The 23763-nt window shown below is 42.7% G+C and overlaps 1 protein-coding gene across 1 annotated transcript; it reads left to right on the top strand.

Annotated features, from left to right (window-relative positions):
* Positions 1–1332: 1332 nt before the first annotated feature.
* LOC137531700 (zinc finger protein 432-like) lies at positions 1333–5299 on the top strand. Its single transcript, XM_068251658.1, has 3 exons — positions 1333–1401; positions 3140–3246; positions 4147–5299. The coding sequence occupies exons 2-3, from the start codon at positions 3231–3233 to the stop codon at positions 5184–5186; spliced, it is 1056 nt and encodes a 351-aa protein (XP_068107759.1). The 5' UTR covers positions 1333–1401; positions 3140–3230; the 3' UTR covers positions 5187–5299.
* Positions 5300–23763: the final 18464 nt, after the last annotated feature.

Here is a 23763-nt window from a genome sequence, read left to right as displayed (position 1 = left end):
TAATAGCCTCCCCCAATAAGCAGATAATCTCCAAAATTCTTCCCCTTAACACCATTGTAGCCCATTCTCTTAAATTATGGTTTCTTACCCAAGCCCAATTTCAACTGGCTCCTGTTCTGTCTACTCGGATATCCTTTTTGGGTAATCCAGATTTTCCCCCTGCCTTAGAAAACCCCCAATCTTTCTCTTGGTGGAAAGACCAAGGTCTAATCACTGCCAATAAATTTTGGATAGCGGACAAGTTTTCTTCTTTCTATCACTTCCGCTTTTCTAGATCCATCCCCGATGAAGAAATGTTCTGCTATTGTCAAATTAAGCATTATTTTCAGTCAATATACAACCCTATCCCACAAGACCCTCTTAAACCTTTTGAGATTATGTACTACAATCAAGGCCGAGGCAAAGGCTCTATTTCTAGAATTTACCTACTGTTGATCGGTACGGGCACTAATAGTAAACTGCCTTATATGTTACAATGGGAACAAGATCTAGGAGAACAACTTGACCTAGGCACCTGGTCAAAAATCTGGTCTAATGTGGCCTCAACTTCAGCTTCCAATATCCTAAAGGACACCGCCATCAAGCTTATGCTTCGTTGGTATTTTACCCCAATGAAACTACACAGGATGTTCCCTTCAGTCTCTCCCTTATGTTTCCGTAATTGTAATAACAACGGCTCTCTTCCCCATATTTTTTGGGATTGCAGGGTCGTTCAAGAGTTTTGGTATCAGTGGAATGAGTTGGCTTCCAAGATATTCTCTCTTAATATTAAGATCACCAAAAAGCAAGCTCTATTATTTTTCCCGAATCCACTAATCCCAAATAAATTTCAGAAACTATATAGATATCTGGTGCTATCAGCTCTCTGGGCCATAGCTTTGAAATGGAAAACTGCCACTCTTTCTATTGCTTTGGTTTCTGACAGGATGAACAATATTAAACTAACAGACAGATTGTTTTATGCTTCAATTGACAACCTTGATAGATTTAACTCTATCTGGGATCCATGGTTTACGTATTACGAAAATTTAAATCCAAACACCTAGAGTTCTCTTTTAAATGCTTTTTCTGTACTCTCTCATTTTGCCATGACTGCCGAATGTATGATTTATTAATATGGTCTGTACCTGACTTGTCTATTGATTGTTATTTGCAAAACTTGAATAAAGCCTTCCTTATAAAAAAAAAAAAAATAATAATAATATTAGTCCCCTACAGTTGGAATTATGGTTTATGTAATGCATTACTGTAGTTATAACATTGACCACTAGATGTCACTACAGCCTTTCATTTGTCTTTATAGGAACAAATGTAGATCGGAACCTTTCTTAAGGATTTTGTGTGGCGTGGGGATGTTTACAGAACTGCTCCTTTGTCTTTCATGTGAGATTACATGTTATGGTAAGTGTTGATTCCATGTGCAAGTGCTGAAGTGAGAGCTGTGTAGCTCTGTTGGCCTGTTCGTTTTCTGCTTAGCTTTATTTGTACATAGCACATGTGTAATATGCAAAGTAGGAGCATATAGAGATAACATGACTAAGACCCGAGACAGTCCCTGGAAATTAGGGAGCTTTGGCAGATTTGAGATAGAAGCAGAGTGCAGTTCCATGGTTACAGTTCCCATCTGGGCCCAGAGAAAACAGAATTTTATTAACAGACAAGGACTGCAGTGGCACTGTTTAATATTTTGTCAGAATAGCCTTTTAGTCTTCCTGTATGATGATTGGTGGAGACTGTGACAGACAGCACTGCTGCGACAGACAGACACTGTGTGAGACAATTCAGTTGCATGCTATGACTGCAGTGACACTATATACTGTGACTTTACCAGCAGATGATGTGATTGCACTGTCAGCAGAAATCTTTACTGCTCCGGTGCCACTGATTGTTAGTGGTGAGAGATGTCACCAGATTGTAACTGCACTGTCACAAGTCACACATACTGTGACTGCACTGTCACCTCACTAATAGAGGCTGGGACTGCACTGTCACTACTTACAAATGTGTCAGAGTGAAAAGAATTTACAGTGTGGCACCCCCTGCAAAGCGTGCATAATAATCACATCAAATTAAATGTCTTTCCAAGGACAACTGCTGTGTGAGACAGGTGTTAAAGGAACCCGAAGTGTAAGACTTATGAAAGCAGCCATATTTATTTCCTTTTAAACAATACCAGTTGCCTGGCTGTTCTGCTGATCTTTCTGGTCAGTAGGGTCTAAGTCCCATACCTGAAAGAAGTATGCAGCTAATCTTGTGAGATTTGTCATAGACATCTGATCTGTAGGCTTGTTCAGGGTCTATGGCTTAAAGTATTAGCGACAGAGGATCAGCAGCACAGGAAGGTAATGTGAATTATTTAAGAGGAAATAAACATGCCAGCCTCTATATCCCACTCATCTCAAGTTCCCTTTAACAGTGTAAATGGAATGGTTTGTGAATGATAACCTCTATGAGGCCAGAAACCCACTAGGAGCAATTTCTAATCATTAGTGATTTGAAAAAGCTCTTGCTAATGCAGTGTTATGGGGGATTTTTATAAAATCACATCGCTCAAGTGGGATCACACCCATAGCATTACATTACCAAGAATTTTCAAAACGAAAATTGCTCCTAGTGGGGTCTCTGGCCTAAAGGTGATCATTAACAGTACAGCGCAAAAAAAGAGCTATTGCGGTGATTGTAGGGCCCAGTGTCGGCCTTTTAGGCCCTGGTGCGATCGCTGTGCCACTGTGTGACTGCACCGTCACCCCTGGTAGAGACTGACTGTACAGATACATACTGTGATCATGATTTCTCATTATGGATTTTACATAACCTATGTACAGAGCTCTGAGTATGGTTATATTGATGACTTGTAGACACTTATTTTACCGAGGAAGTGGGCGAGAGCCCACAAAATGTGTCATCAGTCTTCTGAGTATTTATTATCCTTGTGTCATTATTAAAGGTAAGCCAGCTCTTTCTTTCAAATTTTAACTCAATTTTATTTGTATTGGGAGCCTGTTACCTCCATTCACCTCCAGCAAAGTGCTCTTCAACCATAACGTTTATCAACTGTCCATCTTCTAACCATGGCTACTTAAAAACATATTACTTGGCTGTATTCTTTCTTGTAACACTGGAAATTTTTCTGTTGTAGCAATGGAAGCGATAGAAGAAAGAAAGAAGAGAGATGCTATAGCAGAGGTGTGATGATTGGTGACCACTAGTGGAAGTCTCCATTGTGTATAATGGATGGCTACAATGGTAAGGAAGAAGATATGGACAATCAAAATAATTACATTTATAGACTGGAGCATACAGTCTCAAAATGTTTCCTCATTTCTTACAGTAACAAATGTTATTTCCCAAAAAAAGACGAGCAATGAAATGAGCAGCTGGTTAAACAAATGATTTTATTTCTGTGATTAAACTTCCTAATCAAAGGTTCATCATAAAAATGTCTGCAGTTTGCACAGGTGTAATGTGCGGACATTAGATTTACACCACCTAGCAGGGAGTTTCTTTCTCTGATCATGTTTTACGCTCTGTTCCCTTGCCCAGTCTACTTAGTCCCCAGACCTCAACCCAATCCAATACGTTTAATACCAACTCGATCGACATGTTTGACAATTTGATCCACCACTACACGCCTGACAGCAACTGTCAGACACAATGTGGTCTGCATGACTCCAGATATCTCCAGCAACCAACATCTCACTCCAACGGCTTCTGGCTGCCATCTGTCCTGCCACAGGTGGTTATTCTAGATATTGGTAGGTGATCATAATAATGTGTCCACTGTGTATATCATCGGAGACTAATTTCAAGGTCCCTCGGCGTCCTCTGGATCCCCTTAGTGGTCCTGCAGGTGGCTCAGTTAACCCAGCCACTTCAGTTGTAAGTGTCCTGGGCATGCGCAGTTCTCAAAAGAATGAACCGCACAGGATGCTTACGGAGACGGGCGAGTGATCGCGCCGGGTAATTGGACGGGCCGCACATGTGCAACATCAGGTGAAGTCGCCGGGTTAACAGAGCCGCCAGCGGGACCACAGAGGGACCTCACGGGCTACGAGGGGGCTGGAGGAAGTCCTAGGTAAGTCCAGATTTCCTTTCTTTAGCGCTGCTCAGGGTCCCTTTAATTCGATTGATTTTTTCTTTTCTTAGGTGACGTCTCCCAAAAAACACAGGGGGGTGAGGAGCCAGCAGCAACATCAGACAATGATAACATGTCATCATCTGCCATTTGCAAAAAGCTGCAGAAAGTGAGAACTAAGAGAGGCCCAAACCAGGAAGAAAGGAACCGTGGCCAGAAACCCTGTGAAGACAGGCGACGAAGCCTACGTCAATCCACTTTGGAGTACAGATGCCAGAACAGTGTCACAACCCCGAAGTTCACTGTGCACAACCCACCCAAGAAGCCTCAGAAAAAGTGTATCTGCTCTGATTGTGGGAGGAGCTTCATATCAATGTCTCACCTCGTAATTCACCAGAGGTCGCATACTGGAGAAAAACCTTATGAGTGTGCAAACTGTGGGAAGAGTTTTGCCCGGAAGTCCTCTCTGGTGATCCATGAGAGGATTCACAGTGGGGAGAGGCCATACACCTGCACACATTGCGGTAAAAGCTTCACCAGCAGCGCGACCCTTTCCACACACATCCGAATTCACACCGGAGAGAGACCCTATATCTGTTGGGAGTGTGGAAAAAGCTTCACAAGTAACTCCTCCCTTTTCATACATAACCGGACCCACACCGGGGAAAGACCTTACATATGTATAGAGTGTGGGAAGACCTTCTCATGCACATCGGCTCTGGTCATACACAAGAGGTCTCACACAGGTGAGAAGCCCTTCACATGCGAGGAGTGTGGCAAGAGCTTTGCTGATAACTCCCGACTTGTCAAACATCAGACTGCTCATACGGGAAACTGGGCGTATATCTGCAGTGACTGTGGGAAAGGCTTTACCTGCATCTCCAACCTTAATGTCCACCAGAGGTCACACACTGGAGAACGGCCATACGCCTGCACAAAGTGTGACAAGAGATTTGCCTACAACAGGGACCTAGTAAGACATCAAACCATCCACACCGGCGAGCGTCCGTTTGCTTGTTCTGAGTGTGGGAAGAGGTTCACCCGCAAATCCCACCTCACCACGCACCTGAAGATCCACTCCAGAGTGAACCTGGTCTTATTATCTGAATAATTCTATTTACTGGGTATTGTGTGTAGAAAATGACACAAGAATTAATTACACAAGCTAGGAAACCATTCCAGCTGAAAAAAGTATAAAGTTGACATTTAAAGGGAACCAGAGCTAACCTAAAGAAAAGATTCTATACATACCTGGGGCTTCCTCCGGCCCCATACGCACCGATTGCTCCCACGCCGCCATCCACCGCTGCCCGCATCTAGGAGAACCGGCTCCCGTCAGTGACGTCATCGGAGCCGCGCTACGTAGGAGAAGTGCGCCCTCTACGTATCTCTCCATACACTGCTGCAGAGATACGCAAAGAGCGCACCTCTGCTATGCTAGACTTGCTCCGACTGGTGGCAGAGCGGGGTCCCGGTTCTCCTAGATGCGGGCAGCGGTGGATGGCGGCGTGGGAGCGATCAGTGCATATGGGGCTGGAGGAAGCCCCAGGTATGTATAGAATCTTTGCTTTAGGTTAGCTCTGGTTCTCTTTAAAGTAAACCTGAGATGAACGAAAGTAAAAAAAAAAAAATTTAATTTTTTTTTATATACCTACCTGGGTCTTCCTCCATTCCTCCTCGGCCTGATCCGTCCCTCGCCTCCTGCATTCTCTGCTATGTCTCCCGGTAACTCCGTTGCCGGGAGCGTTCTGCACCCGTGCAGTACAACTAGGCGCAGAACGTTCCCAGCCACGGGAGTGTGACGGGAACGCGCAGCCAAACTGCGTCTACTCCGACTGGCCGAAGTTACCGAGACAGTAGCGGAGGAGGACGGTGTGGGAGCGATCAGGCCAAGGAGGGCTGGAGGGAGCCCCAGGTATGTATAAAGCTTTTACTTTCAATAATCTCAGGTACACTCCTCTGAAGTGTACCAGAGACGAGGCAGTATAAAAGTTTTATACATACCTGGGGCTTCCTCCAGCCCCATCCGCACAGATTGCTCCCACGCTGCCATTCTCAGTCTTCTCCGTCTTCTGTATCAAGTCTGACAGGAGGAAAGCTCTATGCAAATGTTCAGATTATTATTAACTTTACTGAATATAACTTATTGACTAATTTATAAAATTTTTTTTAATTAATTGTATTCATTGTTTGGCTGTTGTACAGTCTTGCCTCACACTGATTTACATTTTTTAAAGTGTACCCGAGCTGAAACTCAGGTACAAATAAATATTCTGCTGATTGGACTGTTCAGGCCGGCAGATGCCTTAATTTCATTATTCTGCTCTGTAGAAAGGCTCACACTGTTAGGCCTCTTTCAGACAGAAGGCTGAACTGCATGCTTGTTGGGCAGTTCACCGTCCTGTCTGCTGCCTGTGAGTGCCATTCAGGTGAAATTGAAATGCAGCTGTTGTAGACAAGACAAGACAAATAACATTTATATCGTGCTTTTCTCCTGGCAGACTCAAAGCACCAGAGCTTCAGCTACTGGGGCAATCTCTATAGGCAGTAGTAATGCTCGAACCCAGGTCTACTGTGTCAGAGGCAAAGCCCTTAACCATTACACTATCCATCCACAGTTGAAAAGCCATGCAAGTTCACATGGTGGCGTGACCCAGTGGCAGAGAACCACAACGGCTGCAGCCTCGCTCAGATGTGACTGCATGGGGGAGGCTGCCTATCTACCGCTGGTCCCAAGCACCTGGGCAGTGCAAGAGAGCAGCTGACAATTGATGAGTTCATTGCCTTTAGCTGCCCTATTAAAGGCCATCTGAAGTGATAGGGATATGGAGGCTGCCATATTTATTACCTTTTAAGCAATACTAGTTGCCCGGCTGTCCTGTTGATCCTCTGCCTCTAATACTTTTAGCCACAGACTCTGAACAAGCATAAGGCAGATCAGGTGTTGTCAGATCTGACTAGATTAGCTGCATACTTGTTTCTGGTGATATTCAGGCACTGCTGCCGCTAAATAGATCAGCAGGATTACCAGGCAACGGCTATTGTTTTAAGCGTACCTGAACTTAGAACGTCCTTTCGGCTCTAAAAGTTGCACAACAGCATAATAATCTTTAAACAAAAACATTTCTTTTTTACAGCTGATACAAATCCTAAAATAAATCTGCACTATTTCTTAGCTTCTGTAACTAAAATAATATAATAATTGAGTTTTACTGCCTGGAATATGCTGAGATGTACCAGAGCAATATTTTAAAGAAGTACTCTAACACCACAGTTTACAATGAAATTTTGCATAGAACATTAAAACTTAAAACATACACATATGACCGATTTTCCTGCATAAATAAACTGCTAGAATTTTGACACTGATTCATGGAAGCAGACATATTGTTAACAGCCTATGCTTTCAAATGAGCTTATCTGCTATCTCTGCCGTGGCAGTCATATGACACAGGGAGAGATCAAATTACTGAGGGGGAATTAGACAGGCTAAACTCTCCAAATACATACAGGGTGCATTTCTCTATGTTTTCCTTTTGTCCTGTACAAGAGTTCAGATCCACTTTAACAGGATATAAATATGGCAGCCTCCATATTCTTTTCACTTCAGTTGTCCTTAGACTGACAGGACAGCGCAAAAGAGAAACGCCTGCTTGACTCACATTTATTATTATCGGATTCAATTTGTAAAAGAAAACTTTAAATGAGCATTTAATTATTAATTACTGAGCATATTATTGGAACATGTAATAATTTTGCATCTTTACCTGGAGCTCTGCTTTATTTTTCTTCCACTCATGAAATAACATGCAATTTCTAAAGAGGCTTTCTTCTGTTTTCTTTTTACATGAATAATCAACGCAGTATTATAGGTAAACATTAGATGGTTAGTACAATATTCTGAAAGTGCAATACATTCCTTAAGAAAAAAAAAATGTCCAGAATTGTGGGGCACAGGAGGGACCAGGTATGTATGGAAAGCTGTACCTTCTGAGACCATTCGGACGCTTCTACTACCTAGCATGCAATCACTCTAGACAGAAAACACATAGGGATCACTTACTATACATCTGGATGAGAGAGGAGGCAGTGGGATCACTTACTAGTAGAGGTGCACTAGAGGCGCTTTGTGATTTTTCTTTTTTAAGCGCTGGTGATTTTTCAAAATCGCCCTGAAAGCACTTGTGCAATGATTCTTTATGAGAGATTTCACATCTGTGCGGTTCGTTTCCGATCCGCTCAGAAAAGTGTTGCATGTAACATTTTTGAGGCGATTCCGCCTCGATGGAAGATGTAGGAAAAACGCTCACACAAAATCACTTTGTGCAGTGATTGCATTTGCGTTTTTAAGAATAAATACATTGTATTTATTCTTTTCCGGGTCAAAGAGTTCACTTCCTGACTTGCGCCAGGGAGTTAATTAAAAAAACTTTTGGAAAATGGCTTAGAAAAGCGCTTTTCACAAAAATGGAATGGCCACCCAAGCAACGGGAATTGAAGAAAAAAATTGAGACAAAAAAAGCCTAACGCAAGCGGAACGCAATGTGAGCAGGGCCTTATAGGGGAGTGGATCAATTACATCAGCAAAACGAGAGAGGGCTTCAACAGGGGCAATTGTGGCGATAGTGATTGAGGCTAGGTTTCCACTTTTTTATTTTATCTCCACGATTTTTTTTATTTTCAGCGAATATTAACAATAAAAATTTGCAGTTGTATGAAACCTAATGATTGTGAATACGCTAGTTTCCATTGTATGTGAATTCTCACATGCAATTGTATGCATGAAAAAAAAAAAAAAAAAACCTTTTTCGTATCTGATTTTTTTTCTATATAATGCAAAAACTTGCATTAATATGCAAATTTTCACATTCATTTTTGTACCGGATAAAAGGAACTTGTCATGTTGGTTAGTAGGCAGTAAATATGTAAATCAGGGCCATTGCAAAAAAAAAAAAACTCGCACAAAAAATTGCATAGAAACACGTGTAACATACCATGCGTTTGGTTTTTTTTTCATTTTCAGAACAATTGCATGTGATTTTCCTGATGTGAAAATGCAAGGCTACAGTGGAAATATAGCATTAATATGCGTTTTCCATTCTATTACACTAACAATGGGGCAGAACAAAGAGGGATGAAATAGCATGAAGTATACAGTACTGGCCGGGACTATTGGTTAGAGTAAAGAGGGGAAGAGAAAGGCTATGTTCAGATTGTAGCAACTGCATCAACTGCTTCCGGTCCGAAGCAGTACAAATGTACATCATGCAGGTGGTGCTGCGGCTCTGACAGGACTTACATTTTACTGCTTCAGAAATGGGCATCCCTGTCGCTACCGACGATCATGCCTCTGTCTCCCAGCTGCAGTTCACTTGCCCTGCCTAAGAGACAGAGACAGACATCTATATGACGGCAGAGCTATGTGAGCTGTTCAGGAGCCAATTAATTAATTAAGTGACCACTGTAAGTCAAACCCATTGGCTTACATTGATGGACAGGGTCAGGAGCCAATGAAATCGGCTCCTGACCGGCTCACAGAGCTTTGCCGTCATAGTGACGGCAGAGAGGTGTGTCTCCGGCAATGGGAGAGCATCGTGACCATCGAAATCGGCCGGGTATGTGCAGCGATTCGTCGGTAAGCGCCATTTTGGGGTACCAACAGTCACTTGACCTTAAGGGTCCAGAGACTGCTGGTACGCAAGGAATTAGTTCACAAAGAATACATTCATCAAACAACTGTGCAAGGTTGGTTGGTCTGGACCAAAACAGGTGCAGAAGTGGAGCAGTTGATCAGAATCCTTGATCTGAACATTTGTTCCATTTTTTGCATCAGTTCTACTCCAGTTCCTTGCATTTGTTTTGATAAATATTCAACTCTGTGTTGGTGAGAACGATGTGATATGGGCGTTCAGATTTCATGTAAATTATATGCATCTTGAAGGACCAATTAGAGTAACTTCCTGTCATTTTTTTATTGGTCCATCTTTAAGATGCATAATATTTACATGAAATTTGAATGCAAGGAGAAGTTATTTGGATCGCTTTGGTCATTCCCATCTGCTAGTTAATTACTTCTACACAGTGAAAAATATACAGGGCTCACTGCACCAGCAGACTCACAGTGAATATCGGAGTGGACGAATGGGATAATAAAGAAAAATAAGAGTGAATGAGAATTGCAACTTTTGCTTCTGTCACAAAGGGTCCTGTCTACATGGAAATAAATCACAGCTTTTCTCTCTGTACTGCATTGGGAAAAAACATAGCAGTATGCAAAAATAATTTTCAATATCTTTATGAAAGTTTGAAGCATTTATTTGGGACAAAAACTGTTGCCGTCTACTGCTGCTGAAAGCCTGTCACTCAGATCTCGTGATGTTTTAAAGATCATGTGACCTGCGACTGATCAATGAGAACATGGAAGACTATCCCATCCCATTACTGAAAAACGGTCTGCAAATGTTACCTGTGGATTGCTGGAAAGCAAGCCTCCTGAGTGGGAGGGAGCTTCAATAGATTATGCAAACAGGATGTCCATTGCAGTGGCAAACAGGATGCAGTGGAAATGTTGAGCTAAGTTTCAATGAAAACAGCCTGTAAGAACACTCAACAGTTCTGGCGCTTGCTGAAATCTGGTGTAAATGAGTGTGAGATTGACTCCAGAAATTTCTGCAATTCATTACACTAAAGACCAGCTGAAAGTCTTCAGAGACATAAGGGTTGGGATTAAAGTTTTACAAGAAAAGTCATTTTTTATATTGGCAACCTGTGTCTCTGTAATTAATTAAATAATTAACATTGAGTGTTCACTGCTGGTAATCTTTGATTATTTCTATCATATTCTCATTATGAATTGGCCAGGTTTGTGATTTTTACGGTAAGACTTATTCTTGATTCTCTGATCAGATAATTACTATTCCCATTTGGTGAATTGCAATAAACTGCTTGTTCATTCATCCTTATTGTCTGCATCTGTTCTTGAATTAAATCCCGTAAAACACATACAGTACATAAACTGTTTCCTCCCACATCACAAAAACATAGTGCTAATAATATACTGTATGTGAAGAATATCTTGCAGACAGAAGTAGACTCTTTTTACTTTAAGGGCTCTTCCACACTAGGATGTTGTGTTTGATGCGACGTTATGGTCGCACAACGTTCCCCTAACGCAACGCATGTCTTTTTTGAAGTGTGATGTTAAATTGCCCTGCGTTGTCTCACGTTACGCCGTTTTCATTGCATACTGATAGAACAAAAACGGCGCATGCGTCACATTTAAAAAAACCAAAAACATTACTGAGCATGTGCAAACAGTCCAACGTAGCTAATAACGCACAGCATGCAGCACTTTCTAAATATTGCTACACGTTACACACAATGCAACGTGAGCACTGTGAATGTCACACATACTTTGTGTTGCTGTTAGTCTGCGTTATTACTTTTTATAACGTGCGACCTTAATGTCGCACTGTAAAAGAGCCCTAAAGGAATATTTTTTAGGTATACATTATAAGAGGTGTATCCGAACATGTGAGCTATGTCATTATTGCTGCAAATAAGCACTAGGGATGGCCAATGAGATACAAAATAATTTAAAGTTAATGCAGGATTATGCACTTTTTGTATGCAGCTTGAAAATGGACCAATCAAATTTTACCTCAGAGGGAATTTATTGGTTCATTTTCAAGCTGAATAAATTTGCATAATACTGCATCAGCTCAACATTATTTGCATCTCATTGACCATCCCTAATTGGCATATTTAAAGCATACCAAAAGTGAAATAAAAGTTGGAAAGAGGAATGTCTCTGGATAGTCCATGCCGGTTTCCATGATGATTTTACGCACCTCTGTTCCTGCCCTGGGGCCCTTAGAAAATTTTTGACATTAATGTTCATTATTGCTCACTGCTTTGCAGGTGGTACTTTATGCCTGCGCAGTGCAAACGCACTCGTACACAGAGAGGAGTGGGGCTGTGAAGAAGAAGTCGTTCACGGTGAGCAGTGGAGAGGTCTACGGAGATGGGGGAAAGACTTTGGATGCTCCGAGGCTTCCCTCTACAGTGATATCTAACTTTTTTTTTTCCATTTCAGGGGCGATTTTATCCAAAGTAGGTTATAAATAATGTGACTTTATTGCTGAAGTTTGGTTGATTAAAGTCTTGTAGAAACAGGAGATATTTCCACTAAAATGAGCTAACCATTTCATTTTGGCTGACAGTCAGCTCTGCAGCTTTTACCAGCTTATTTATAGTCAGCCCAGCGATTCCAAAAGCACTGGGCTAAATAAAGTCAACGGAGCAGAGTGAAATCGCAAATGCAGCTCCTGCAGCATTTTCAGAGAGATAAAGGAAAGTGATGGTCCAAAATCGCTCCCGGAATTGCTCTGCTTTAAAGAGAAACTCAGACCAAGAATTGAACTTTATCCCAATCAGTAGCTGATATCCCCTTTTACATGAGAAATCTATTCCTTTTCACAAGCAGACCTTTAGAGGGCGCTGTATGGCTGATATTGTGGTGAAACCCCTCCCACAAAGAAATTGAGTACGTACTCTTGCCAGTTTCCTGTCTGTGAACCCTGTTGCATTGAAGGGAATAGCTGTTTACAGCTGTTTCCAACTGCCAAAACAGCAAGCAGCAGCTACATCACTTGCCAGCAGTAAAAATGTCACCATGTGATAAATGTCAGAATATAAATCAGGGATTGAAAATATTTCACAATGGGCAAACACTGATTAAATCATTTATACATAATTATTGTAAAAATTAAGCACTTTTTTGTTACATTATTTTCACTGGAGTTCCTCTTTAAGTTGCAAAATCACTCTCAACATTTTGCAATCGCAAGAGGCTATCCAGCCTATTTGTGTGTTAGCATTTATTAAACATAACCTGACATAAATGCACAAGATAAAGCAAGGGCGTAACTAGAAATCACTGGGCCCCCCTGCAAAACTTTGGATGGGGTCCCCTCTCCCCCCACCTCGCTTTCTGCACAGGTAAACTGAGAACCATTGTTAATCAATTGGCCAGTGCATACTTGAATGTGTTTTCCCCTTGCACTGGGTGAAGCACTGGGAAAAAATTCTCTATCAATTACATGAGCTTCTGTAATAAAACATTCATGTTTTCACACATACAGGCACACATGGCATGCAGAAAAAGCATACAGAAAACTGACAGACTAGTGTGCTCCCAGCCTCAGCCTGTTTCATACTGAATAGGGACTGTCTACAAATCTTTGTCTGCAAAACGTTGTATTTATCAGTGGCTGACCAGGTGCAGTCATTAGAACAATTTCCCTTAGTTGTCAATCTCTCAGGACAGGGAAAATAATCTTCTCCCCCACGGAGCCCCCTGTGGCTTCTGGGCCCCCCTGCGGCTGCATTCCTTGCAGGGTCTATTGTTATGCCCCTGAGATAAAGTCATGTAGCCAATGTGACCAAGCAAACTTGTGTTATCTTGGCAGCATGCACCCTTATATATAGGAGGACTCTTAACCTGTGAAGCTTTTTGGATGTAGCTGAATGATGGACATAGGAGCTATGTCCATGAAAAAAACACGCGTTCACCCACGGGGTACTCATCGCCGCCCGTTAGCCTGGAGATAATGAATGGGAACGCAGTTCCCATTCATTAATCTAAGTCCCCGTTCCAATGAAACACCGGCATCAATGAGATGCCTGCATCATTGCGATGTCGGAAGTAACACATCCGCACATTACTTCCTGTTTAGCATACTAATTGTACGCAACAGTAATGCGTGAGGACATCTTGTGGCCAAATAGTAAAATTACGCTTACATACATTTATTTCACCAAACAGACCTACATATATTTTAAAATGAACTCCTTACTTCCCACGCTCCCCAAAATACCCAAATAAAACTTTAAACAAAAAAAATTACAATAAAAAAACATAAATAGTTACCGTACCTTGATTGAACTTTTTTTTAATATGCATGTCAAGAAGGTATATTACTAATGTTTTCTAAAATTATGGCTTTGTAAAAAGTGATGAACGTAAAACTGAAAAAATGCTCCTTTATTTTCAAATAAAATATTGTTGCCATACATTGTGATTAGGACATAATTTAAAGGGTGTAATAACCCGGGACAAATGGGCAAATAAAATACAAGGGTTTAAATTATGGTAGCATGTATTCTTTTAAAACTATAATGGCCGAAAACTGAGAAATAATTTAATTTTTTTACTTAATATTCCTGTTAAAATGCATTTAAAGAAAAAATTCTTAGCAAAATATACCACCCAAAGAAAGCCTAATTGGTGGTGGAAAAAACAAATTATAGATCATTTTGTTGTGATAAGTAGTGATAAAGTTATTGGCGAATGAATGCGAGGAGCGCTGAAATGATGCATAAGGTGTAAAAACATTGAAGGCTGAAGTAGTTAAGCACCTAGGGATGAGGTTGTCTAACTTATAAATAGATATAAACACAGCTGTGTGCCATGCCATGTGTGGTAATTAACATTCTGTATCTGATTTGTAAGTGGTGCTGTCCCATGGCTTTGCCATGTATGTCCCTTCATACTTTGAACTGTCATACCCACCGAAGCCCTAAAAATATCCACATATACAACACTCTAACCAGTACCATTATGAATTAGGGCAAACAAGTTCTGTCCCCAGCCATAGGGATGAGAGGCTGAGTGAGCCAGTAGGCCGCCTACTAGAATGATATTGCAAATGCTGTATACACTAAAAGAATGTGTATAACAGACAAATGAGGACATAAGCCACTTACCTGGTGACCATTATCTCCACACTTCATTTACCATAATTTTATAAGTAATTTAACGAAGTGTAGAGGATGAAGAAAAAGGGAAGAAAGGTAAGAACAAGGGGAGTCAAGGACATACAGTACAGTACACATACAGTACAGTACACATAAAAAAAAGACATGACCTAACTATTAAAGCAAACCTGTGGCTTGTCTAATACTCTCCATCCCGCTGATGATCGGTGTGCCCCTCTTTTCCTTTTGTGCCTGCACAGTGCAGCTTCACTCGCGCAATCTGGCCCATGCCTGCGCAGTAGTCACTCATGCATAGAGGAAAAATCTGTGCACAATCTGCTCTGTGTTCCTGCCGGGGGGGGGGGGGGGGGACGTATTTAAACCTGTGCAGTGTGGCTACACTTGTATATGGACAGGTGCGCGGCCTCGAAAGCATATTCATCAAGGCTTGCCGAATATGTGTAGAGGGTCCCAGCGCTGGAACAGCAAGGCTGAGGGGCATTGGGGAAGACTCCGGACTATCCAAAGGCCTTCCTCCACCTTTTTAGCTACAGGTACACTTCATATATATATTTCTGTCCTTTTTGTTTTCCTTTTCCGGCCAGTTGCACACCGAAAAGGTGCGGTGATCATGCGAATGGGGAGCCTGCCGTCACATCGCCTCACCACATAAATCCATCTTCATATGACCCTGTGCCACAGTGCGGTGACAGGATCTGCCTGGCGGTGCATGCTCTAACATGCTGCAGACTTTGGATACTTAGATTTAGATACTTCTGTCACATAGCATTGTGTCCACCATGCATGTACCCATAGACTTGTATTAGACTTGCATGTCCCTTGCAAAGAGCTGCGATGGGTAGAGTACTGCAGTGCGACACACATCGTCCAGTGTGCAAGGGGCCTGAACATGTTCTAAAACACAATTGTATTATTGTACTTTTCTATCCATGGACCCATACGTTGCAGAATGATTAACTATTGTAGTTGGATTCCATAGGTTGCACCTCAAATAAGTTTCCAGAGGAGCCCATCATAAAACAACAAATAATATAGTGTATGATATGGACACTTAATATGCTAATGCTTCAATAATAATACAATTAAAAGAAATGAAAACTTTTAATGAAAGTCATCAGTGATAAAAAAAACTTATTGATCACATACAGTTTTAGCCACAGCTAAAATGACATTGCTGACAAAAACAATTAGCTCTGTACATGAAAGGGAAAGGCTTCAATAAGAATAACATTATTAAAGGGAACCTTAACTGAGAAGGATATAGATGTTTCCTTTTTAACAATACCAGTTGCTTGGCAGTCCTACCGATCTCTGTTTGCAGCAGTGGCTGAATCACACACCTGCAACAAGCATGCAGCTAATCCAGTCTGACTTTAGTCAGAGCACCTGATCTGCATACTCGTTGAGGGGCTGTGGCTAAAAGTATTAGAGATACAGGATCAGCAGGAGAGTCAGGCAACTGGTATTATTCTAAAAGGAAAAATCCATATCCTTCTCAGTTTAGGTTCCCTTTAAGTAGATTGACCACAGGCACCATACTAGATCAGGGCTGTCCAACTAGTGGCCCCCGAGCCGACTCACTTTCCTGGACTATTCTTTGTAACGGGCTCCCTCCTCTGGCAGGCCCACCTTTTATTTGCGCTTGTCCCCACCCCGCCCGAAGCCAGGACACTGATGCTCTGCCCCCTCCAACCAAAAACTCTGATACTGCCCATGAAGTTGGACAGCACTTTCTAGATAATTATTCACACAAAATTCCTGTAGGCTGGGACCACAATTGCTTAAAATGTGTTTCATCGTTAAGTTAATACATAGAGATCTGTGCTGTGTATGAGTCAAACCCAAGACCACACATTTATCAACACTCCTCTACAACAAGGTAAATATAACAAAGACTTGCAATGTAGTGAGATCTGATCTGAATAAATGGAAGTACTGTGTGGGTGGAGAGGGAATCCTTGGGTAGACAGGTTGGACAGGTGGAATTCAAGGGTTAGTGAAGAAAGAATCTAACTACATGAGGACATAAAGCTAGTGCAGCCATCAACCTCCTATCTCCCCATAATAAGAGTGGCCACTGTACCTTTCCTCTCCAATGTTAACTCCCCCACTGCTAATGTGGCACCATCCATTCCCCCCATACCATAGCAGGTACATCCACCATAACTCCTTACTTTCATTCACTAACAAGTGTAGCTACTACCTCCACACCAACCCCAAGTGCAGTCACCATGCGACCTCTCCTTACAATAACTGTGTTAGTATTCATTACTTCAAGGAATAGGTCATTGGTTGAAATACTTGTGGACCAGACGTTTGGTGGACGGTTATTTTGAGTGGATGCTTGTTGAAAATAAGTAATTCTGAGGTAGTTACCATAGGGAGAGTCCCTTAAAGTTTACCTGAAGTGGCATGTAGCATAGGGCTTGATGCACAAACAGGGTTTAATATTGCCACAAATTGTGGTACTTTGCTGGCGCTAGCAGTGTTCGACTGGGAGCTGGAAAAGTTGAGGAAATCCACTTGTTGGCCAAGCAGCAGTAATTAGGTGTTGCTGCTCATAGTGAAGACTTGCTGCAGGTTTCTATTGGGAGTGCTAACACAGAGTTACTGCTGCTTGGCTAGCAGGTGGATTTCCTCAATTTTTTCACCTCCCAGTCCGACACTGGGTGTTAGCATCAGTAATATTGCCATGCGCTGCTTGCACACACCAATATTATCCACAGTTTGTGCATCAAGCCCATAGTGAGTTAAACATGTAGTCATGTGTATCATTCTTGGACATATGGATATTTAATTTCAATGTAACCAGCTTAGCGGTATGGACGAGCCGTGCTGGATAGCTCTGGCGGGCCGATTTTTATAAAAAAAAATTTCAAACACGCAGCTAGCACTTTGCTGGCTGCGCGTTTATACCGATCGCCGCCGCCACCCGCCGCATAACAGAACCCCCCCCCCCCCCGAGACCCCGTGCACAGCCTGGCCTATCAGCGCCAGGCAGCGCTAAGGGGTGGATCGGGACTCCCTCCGACGCCATGGCGTGGATGATGTTGATGACGTCATCCCGATCGTCGCTATGGCTGAACGGAATTTCCTGTTTGCTCTGATCACCGGAGGCGATCGTAAGGAGTGGGGGGATGCTGCTGCACAGCGGCTATCATGTAGCTAGCGCTAGGCTAGCTACATGATTTTAAAAAAATAAATAAAACAAAATCTGCTGCCCCGCCGCTCTGGCCGATCTAATAGAACGCCAGGGTGGTAATACTGAGAGATTCAGGTAATATAACTAAACAGACCTGAGTGCAGAGAATACTTTTCAAAATACTGTAATTGTAGATGTCTGATGAGTAAAAAATGATTTATTCCCACTCAAATGATACCCAACGTGAACTTCCCTGAACAAATGGAGGTTCCAGACATGTATGGGCAGGAGTCTTCATGGCTCCCCAAATTGACCTCCATCTTGGTGTAAAAGTCCCTGTAAGTTTGCTAAGTGGCGCACCACTGTACAAGCGCTGGCCTGGTGGTGTGTGTCCTTGATTACACTCTCGTTGCTGGGAGCGCTCAGCGCGTGTGTACTATGTACTTTTCCGCAACTTGGCACACTTATGGGTGCTTTTACACCTGAATAGAGGGGGGTGAAGGTGAACAGGTGGAGCAGTGGTCCTGTGGACTCCTGCCCATACATGCCTGGAGCCTCCGTTTATACAAAAGAGCTCACGTCAAGTATCATTTAAAATTGCTCAAATCCTCTAATTCAGAAAAATAAACCACTGATTTGTAGGGGACTCTGAGAATGTGAAGTGGAACAGCCACCAATATTTTTAGTTAAAGGGAATCTGAGATGGGGCCACAGTATAAAAATACACATAATTGCGGCTTCCTCCAGCCCCCTCCGGGCTGATCGATCCCATGCCATCCTCCTCTGACACCCCGTTCACCCGAAAATTGTCCCTGCAAAGTCATCCTGTCCGGGGCCAACTGCGCATGGGCAGCCCTGCTGCATTCACGTTGCCGGTAGCACTCTGCGCCTGCGCAACAGAAGCGAGACGGGGAATGTATGTATATTTTTTTGCTGTGGCCCCATCACCCTACACTTTAAGACTTAAAGAAAGCTTTTGAGATGCCTTCACCTACCATTGTATAGAGGTCCCTTTGGGTCTTAGTGAAGAAACTGTCTACTGTAGCAAACCATAGACCTGTTCTTGTGAGGGTCTTTAATTACAGATATTTGAAAGGTATCCTTGCAAATCCAAGAAGTCACTGTTGGAAAATTGCTACCAGTACCTCAGTGCCATGGTATGTTTCTTCTGCAGGCTGCACTCGAATTGACTAGCTGCATAGATGTGCAGAGCCCAATACATTGGTCAGAATGAGTAGACCATTTTATGGCTGGCTGCCCTAGGTTTACACTATGTTTTTAATTGTAAGTTAGAGATTAGAGTGTCAATTCGTCAAAGGCTGAACAATAAAAAAAAAAAATACCACATTCTGTATTTTAGACCTTTTTTTTTTTGCTAATTCATCAATATTTTCACAAGTGTGGTAGAAGGTCGGTAGTTTACAAAAAATACTATGTGTGAAAAAACGCGGAAAATCCGCCGCGTGTGCTGACAGCAAGGCGACTAATTCCTCGTCCAGCGCAGCGGTTTGCACACAGAGGCATGCGTCTGGTACTGGGAGTGAACGCGGAAAAGCCGCCGCATGTACTGATAGCGGGGCAGCTGGTTCCGCGTCCAGTGCGGCGGTTTGCACGCAGCAGCATGCGGCTGGTGTGGCTGGGTCTGTTAGTTCACACAGATTCAGGAATACGCACGCGCACGCTGAGAGACAGAACTTTTATGATGGCCAAGGGGGGATCAGCTGACCAGACTGGTCAGCTGACCTCAGAGCTAGTGGCTATTGGTGTATCACTTAGGGGTGGCGCCAGAGAGCGCTACTCTATATATAGTTACGGCTGGACACTCACAAGTTGTCTGCCGTTGCGAACACTACGTGGAAGCACTCAGACCTTAGTCAGATCCAACAGTGTGTTTGAACCAGGAGGACCTGGGAATTCACACTGAGCCAGATTACTACTGTATTATTATTGTTTTATACTTCAGACTAGTTCCAGGGTGTAGAGACCACGGACCTCACACCCAAGACTAGGGAACTTGTGTTATCATTCTGTTATACTTCAGACTAGTTCCAGGGTGTAGAGACCACGGACCTCACACCCAAGACTAGGGAACTTGTGTTATCATTCTGTTATACTTCAGACTAGTTCCAGGGTGTAGAGACCACGGACCTCACACCCAAGACTAGGGAACTTGTGTTATCATTCTGTTATACTTCAGACTAGTTCCAGGGTGTAGAGACCACGGACCTCACACCCAAGATTAGGGAACTTGTGTTATCATTCTGTTATACATCAGACTAGTTCCAGGGTGTAGAGACCACGGACCTCACACCTAAGACTAGGCATTGTTTGATATCTGTTATGACCTATTGCTTTCCTGACTATCCCTCCGCTCGCTGATTCAGTACCACGCATATCTGATTATCTGTTGCCAACCCTGCCTGTCTTGGATACCGAACCAGCCTTCTGTCTTTGTACTTTATTTGTCCGTGTGTTGCCGACCCGGCTTGCCCGACCTCGAGAGCTATCTCTCCTCTTTAGGAGATAGTCTCCAGATCAGTTAGTGACATCCACCTTCAGGTGTCACTCACTCTCTGGCCCTTCCTTCTTCAGCCTGAGACTCCACCCCTGCTCATCAGGTGGATTACTCAAAGTAAATACAGTGACACCAAACACTCACAGGTCTATATGGTGCTAAGGGGCCAGGAGAATGCTGCCGTCTGTGGTGGGTCAACTCCATAGGCAAGCAGTCATCTCTAAACAATGATCGTCTGCTCCTTCCCTGCTCTATTACATGGGAGGGTCAGACTAGTTCTGCAGAAGCCGTTGTGGAATCCGGTTCTGCAGCAAACCTCATAGATTATGATTTTGTAGAAAAATTGGGGATACCCCTGGTCCCATTAGACCGGCAGATTCTGGTCACTGCAGTGGATGATTCTCTGTTGCAGAGTGGTCAGACTCTCTTCCAAACCCCCTGGTTGTCATGTTGTTTTGGGGCGTTACATGAAGAGAGATTACAGTTCCTGGTGATGCCCATGGCAACCTCCACCATTGTTCTTGGTATGCCGAACCAGCCTTCTGTCTTTGTACTTTATTTGTCCGTGTGTTGCCGACCCGGCTTGCCCGACCTCGAGAGCTATCTCTCTTCTTTAGGAGATAGTCTCCAGATCAGTTAGTGACATCCACCTTCAGGTGTCACTCACTCCCTGGCCCTTCCTACTTCAGCCTGAGACTCCACCCCTTGGAAGATCTCAGGCTGCTGGAGGGTTCTCGTGCTTCTCTAAAGAGCAGTATTGTCCATACTGTCAAGGACCACCTGCTCATCAGGTGGATTACTCAAAGTAAATACAGTTGCACTAAACACTCACGTTATATACAGGTGTCCAGAGGTTAGTACTATATCTGTATTATTGGTGATTCTGCAGATCATCAATAATCGGGTATATATCTGTATTCTTGGTGATACTGCAGATCACCAATAATCAGATTCTCTCTGTGTGCTGACACCGATCGTTACACTATGCTTCAATTCACAAAAACCTTTCGCATCAACAGAATAGTGTGGAGCTGTCTCTTTTTTGTTACAAGCTGATCCATGCATTGAGGGCATTACAATAGTAAGAGGCATCCTGACGTCCCTTTAGAATGTACGTTTGTTATACTGCCTCTGCTCGCTCTGAATCTGTCTGTTAGTCTTTTTTAACATTTTATTTAATTGGCACAGCTTAGATGAACGCCAAGAGATATTACACATGCTATGCTTAGATGATTTCCCCACTAGCTCCTCTGCACCTTCAAACAGGAACCTACGGAGTTAAATGGCCGAACGTCCACCGGGGAAACCTCTTTTGTTCTGATTTCTCTGCTCGCAGCCTGGGGGGTAGAAAAGCTGAACCCTCCGGAGAAGGCATTACGTCCTATCACAGAGACTTGCAGAAGACAGAGGCTGCTTCTATTGGCTCTCTGCTCCTGTCAATCATGGGGCTATCCACACGGAAAGCAATCAAAGCTGGTTTTCAACAGATAAGAGCTGGCGGTAAATAGAGAACATGTTCCTGGGCTTAACCGCATGCTCTGATCTTCATGAATTTACATTTGCTGATATGTGTTGGAGGTGTTTTCCGCACAAGTCAGTAATTCACCTCACTGCTTTGTAATTTCAGCTTGCCATGCGGCGACAGCCTTGGTGAATTTACATTTTACTAAATGCTCCAGAAACTCGGCTGTTTTCAGCATTACGGAATGCTGTAATGTTTGATGAATTGACGCCTTGGTCTCTTTTGTGGGGTCCCCTCAGTGTGGTGGAAGAGTCTAGTACTGAACAATCTGCATGCAAATTGTTTTTGGACGCTAACGTCCTGCATTCGCTGCATCTGCTTTGAATGCAAGTTGTGTGATCTGCCCGTGTATTGGGTTCTGCACATCTTTGCAGCTGGTCAATTTGGGTGCAGCCAGCATTTGGAAGCCCTGCCATTTCCTCCTGTTGTACAAAAATTTAAAGAGACACTGAAGTGAAAAAAAAATATGATATAGTGAATTGGTTGTGTACTATGAATAATTACTAGAAAATTAGCAGCAAAGAAAATATTCTCATACTTTTATTTTCAGGTATATAGTGGTTTTTCTAACATTGCATCATTCTATAATATGTGCAGATTACACAACACTCAGCATTCAAAATGAGTCTTTCAGAGCAGTCTGTGAAGTAATGACCTCTCCTCTAGCAGAGGAAAAGTAAATAGTCCAGGAACAGTTGAGATAATAAAAGTCAGATAACAGCCCTCTCCACGACTAACTTAGTCGGAGAGCTTAATGGCTTGTTTGCATAGAGATAACAACTGGAGTTTCTCAACTCTTCCTGTACTGGAAACAATTACACTGATGTATCTGATCTTAATGTTTTATTTCTTAGCTTTGCTACACATACAAATCATAATATCATCATTTTTTTTTCGCTTCAGTGTCTCTTTAAGTCTACTTGTGGCTAGCTGCATTCATGTGTATCAGTTTGCATTCATTTTATCTGGTTTTGAGTTTAGTGCATAGTTTGCACCTGATTTGTATTCAAGGTGTGTATTTAAAGAGAAACTCCAACCTAGAATTGAACTTTATCCCAAACAGTAGCTGATACCCCCTTTTACATGCGAAATATAATGATTTTCACAAACAGACCATCAGGGGGCGCTGTATGACTGATTTTGTGCTGAAACCCCTCCCACAAGAAGCGCTGAATACCGCGGTACTCTGGGCAAACTGCCACAATGTAACAAGGTTCACAGACAGGGAATAGCTGCTTACAGCTGTCTCTAACAGCCAAAACAGCTAGGAGCAGCTACATAACCTGCCCACAGTAAAAATGTCACCATGTAATACATGTCAGAATGTGAATCTGGGAGAGGAAAGATTTTACAATGAGCAAACACTGAGTAAATCATTTATACATAATTATGGTAAAAAATCAAGCACTTTTTTTATTACATTATTTTCACTGGAGTTCCTCTTTAAATCTCTGGGTGGTGCTGCACACATCTGTTGGTTTAATTTCAGTTGCAGCCTGATTAGGAGCACTGCTAATTTTTTGCTGCTCAATGAACTTTAGTTAGTTCAGTATGTACTTTACTTTTGTTGTTTTGTGTCCGCTCACTGTACAGTTGAATGCTACCTTATCTATAATATTTACCAAAGTTTGCTTTATTTTACTTATTGGTAGGGTTGCTCTATAGAGAAGACTGTTATAGCCACTTTCACCTTTGCTGCACATAGCCGGAGGGGGAGCAAGGACAGGGGG

This window comes from Hyperolius riggenbachi, chromosome 9 (assembly GCF_040937935.1).
Source record: "Hyperolius riggenbachi isolate aHypRig1 chromosome 9, aHypRig1.pri, whole genome shotgun sequence".
Lineage (NCBI taxonomy): Eukaryota > Metazoa > Chordata > Amphibia > Anura > Hyperoliidae > Hyperolius > Hyperolius riggenbachi.
The sequence above is the reverse complement of the archived record's forward strand: the minus strand, read 5'-3'. Positions and strand labels throughout refer to the sequence as shown.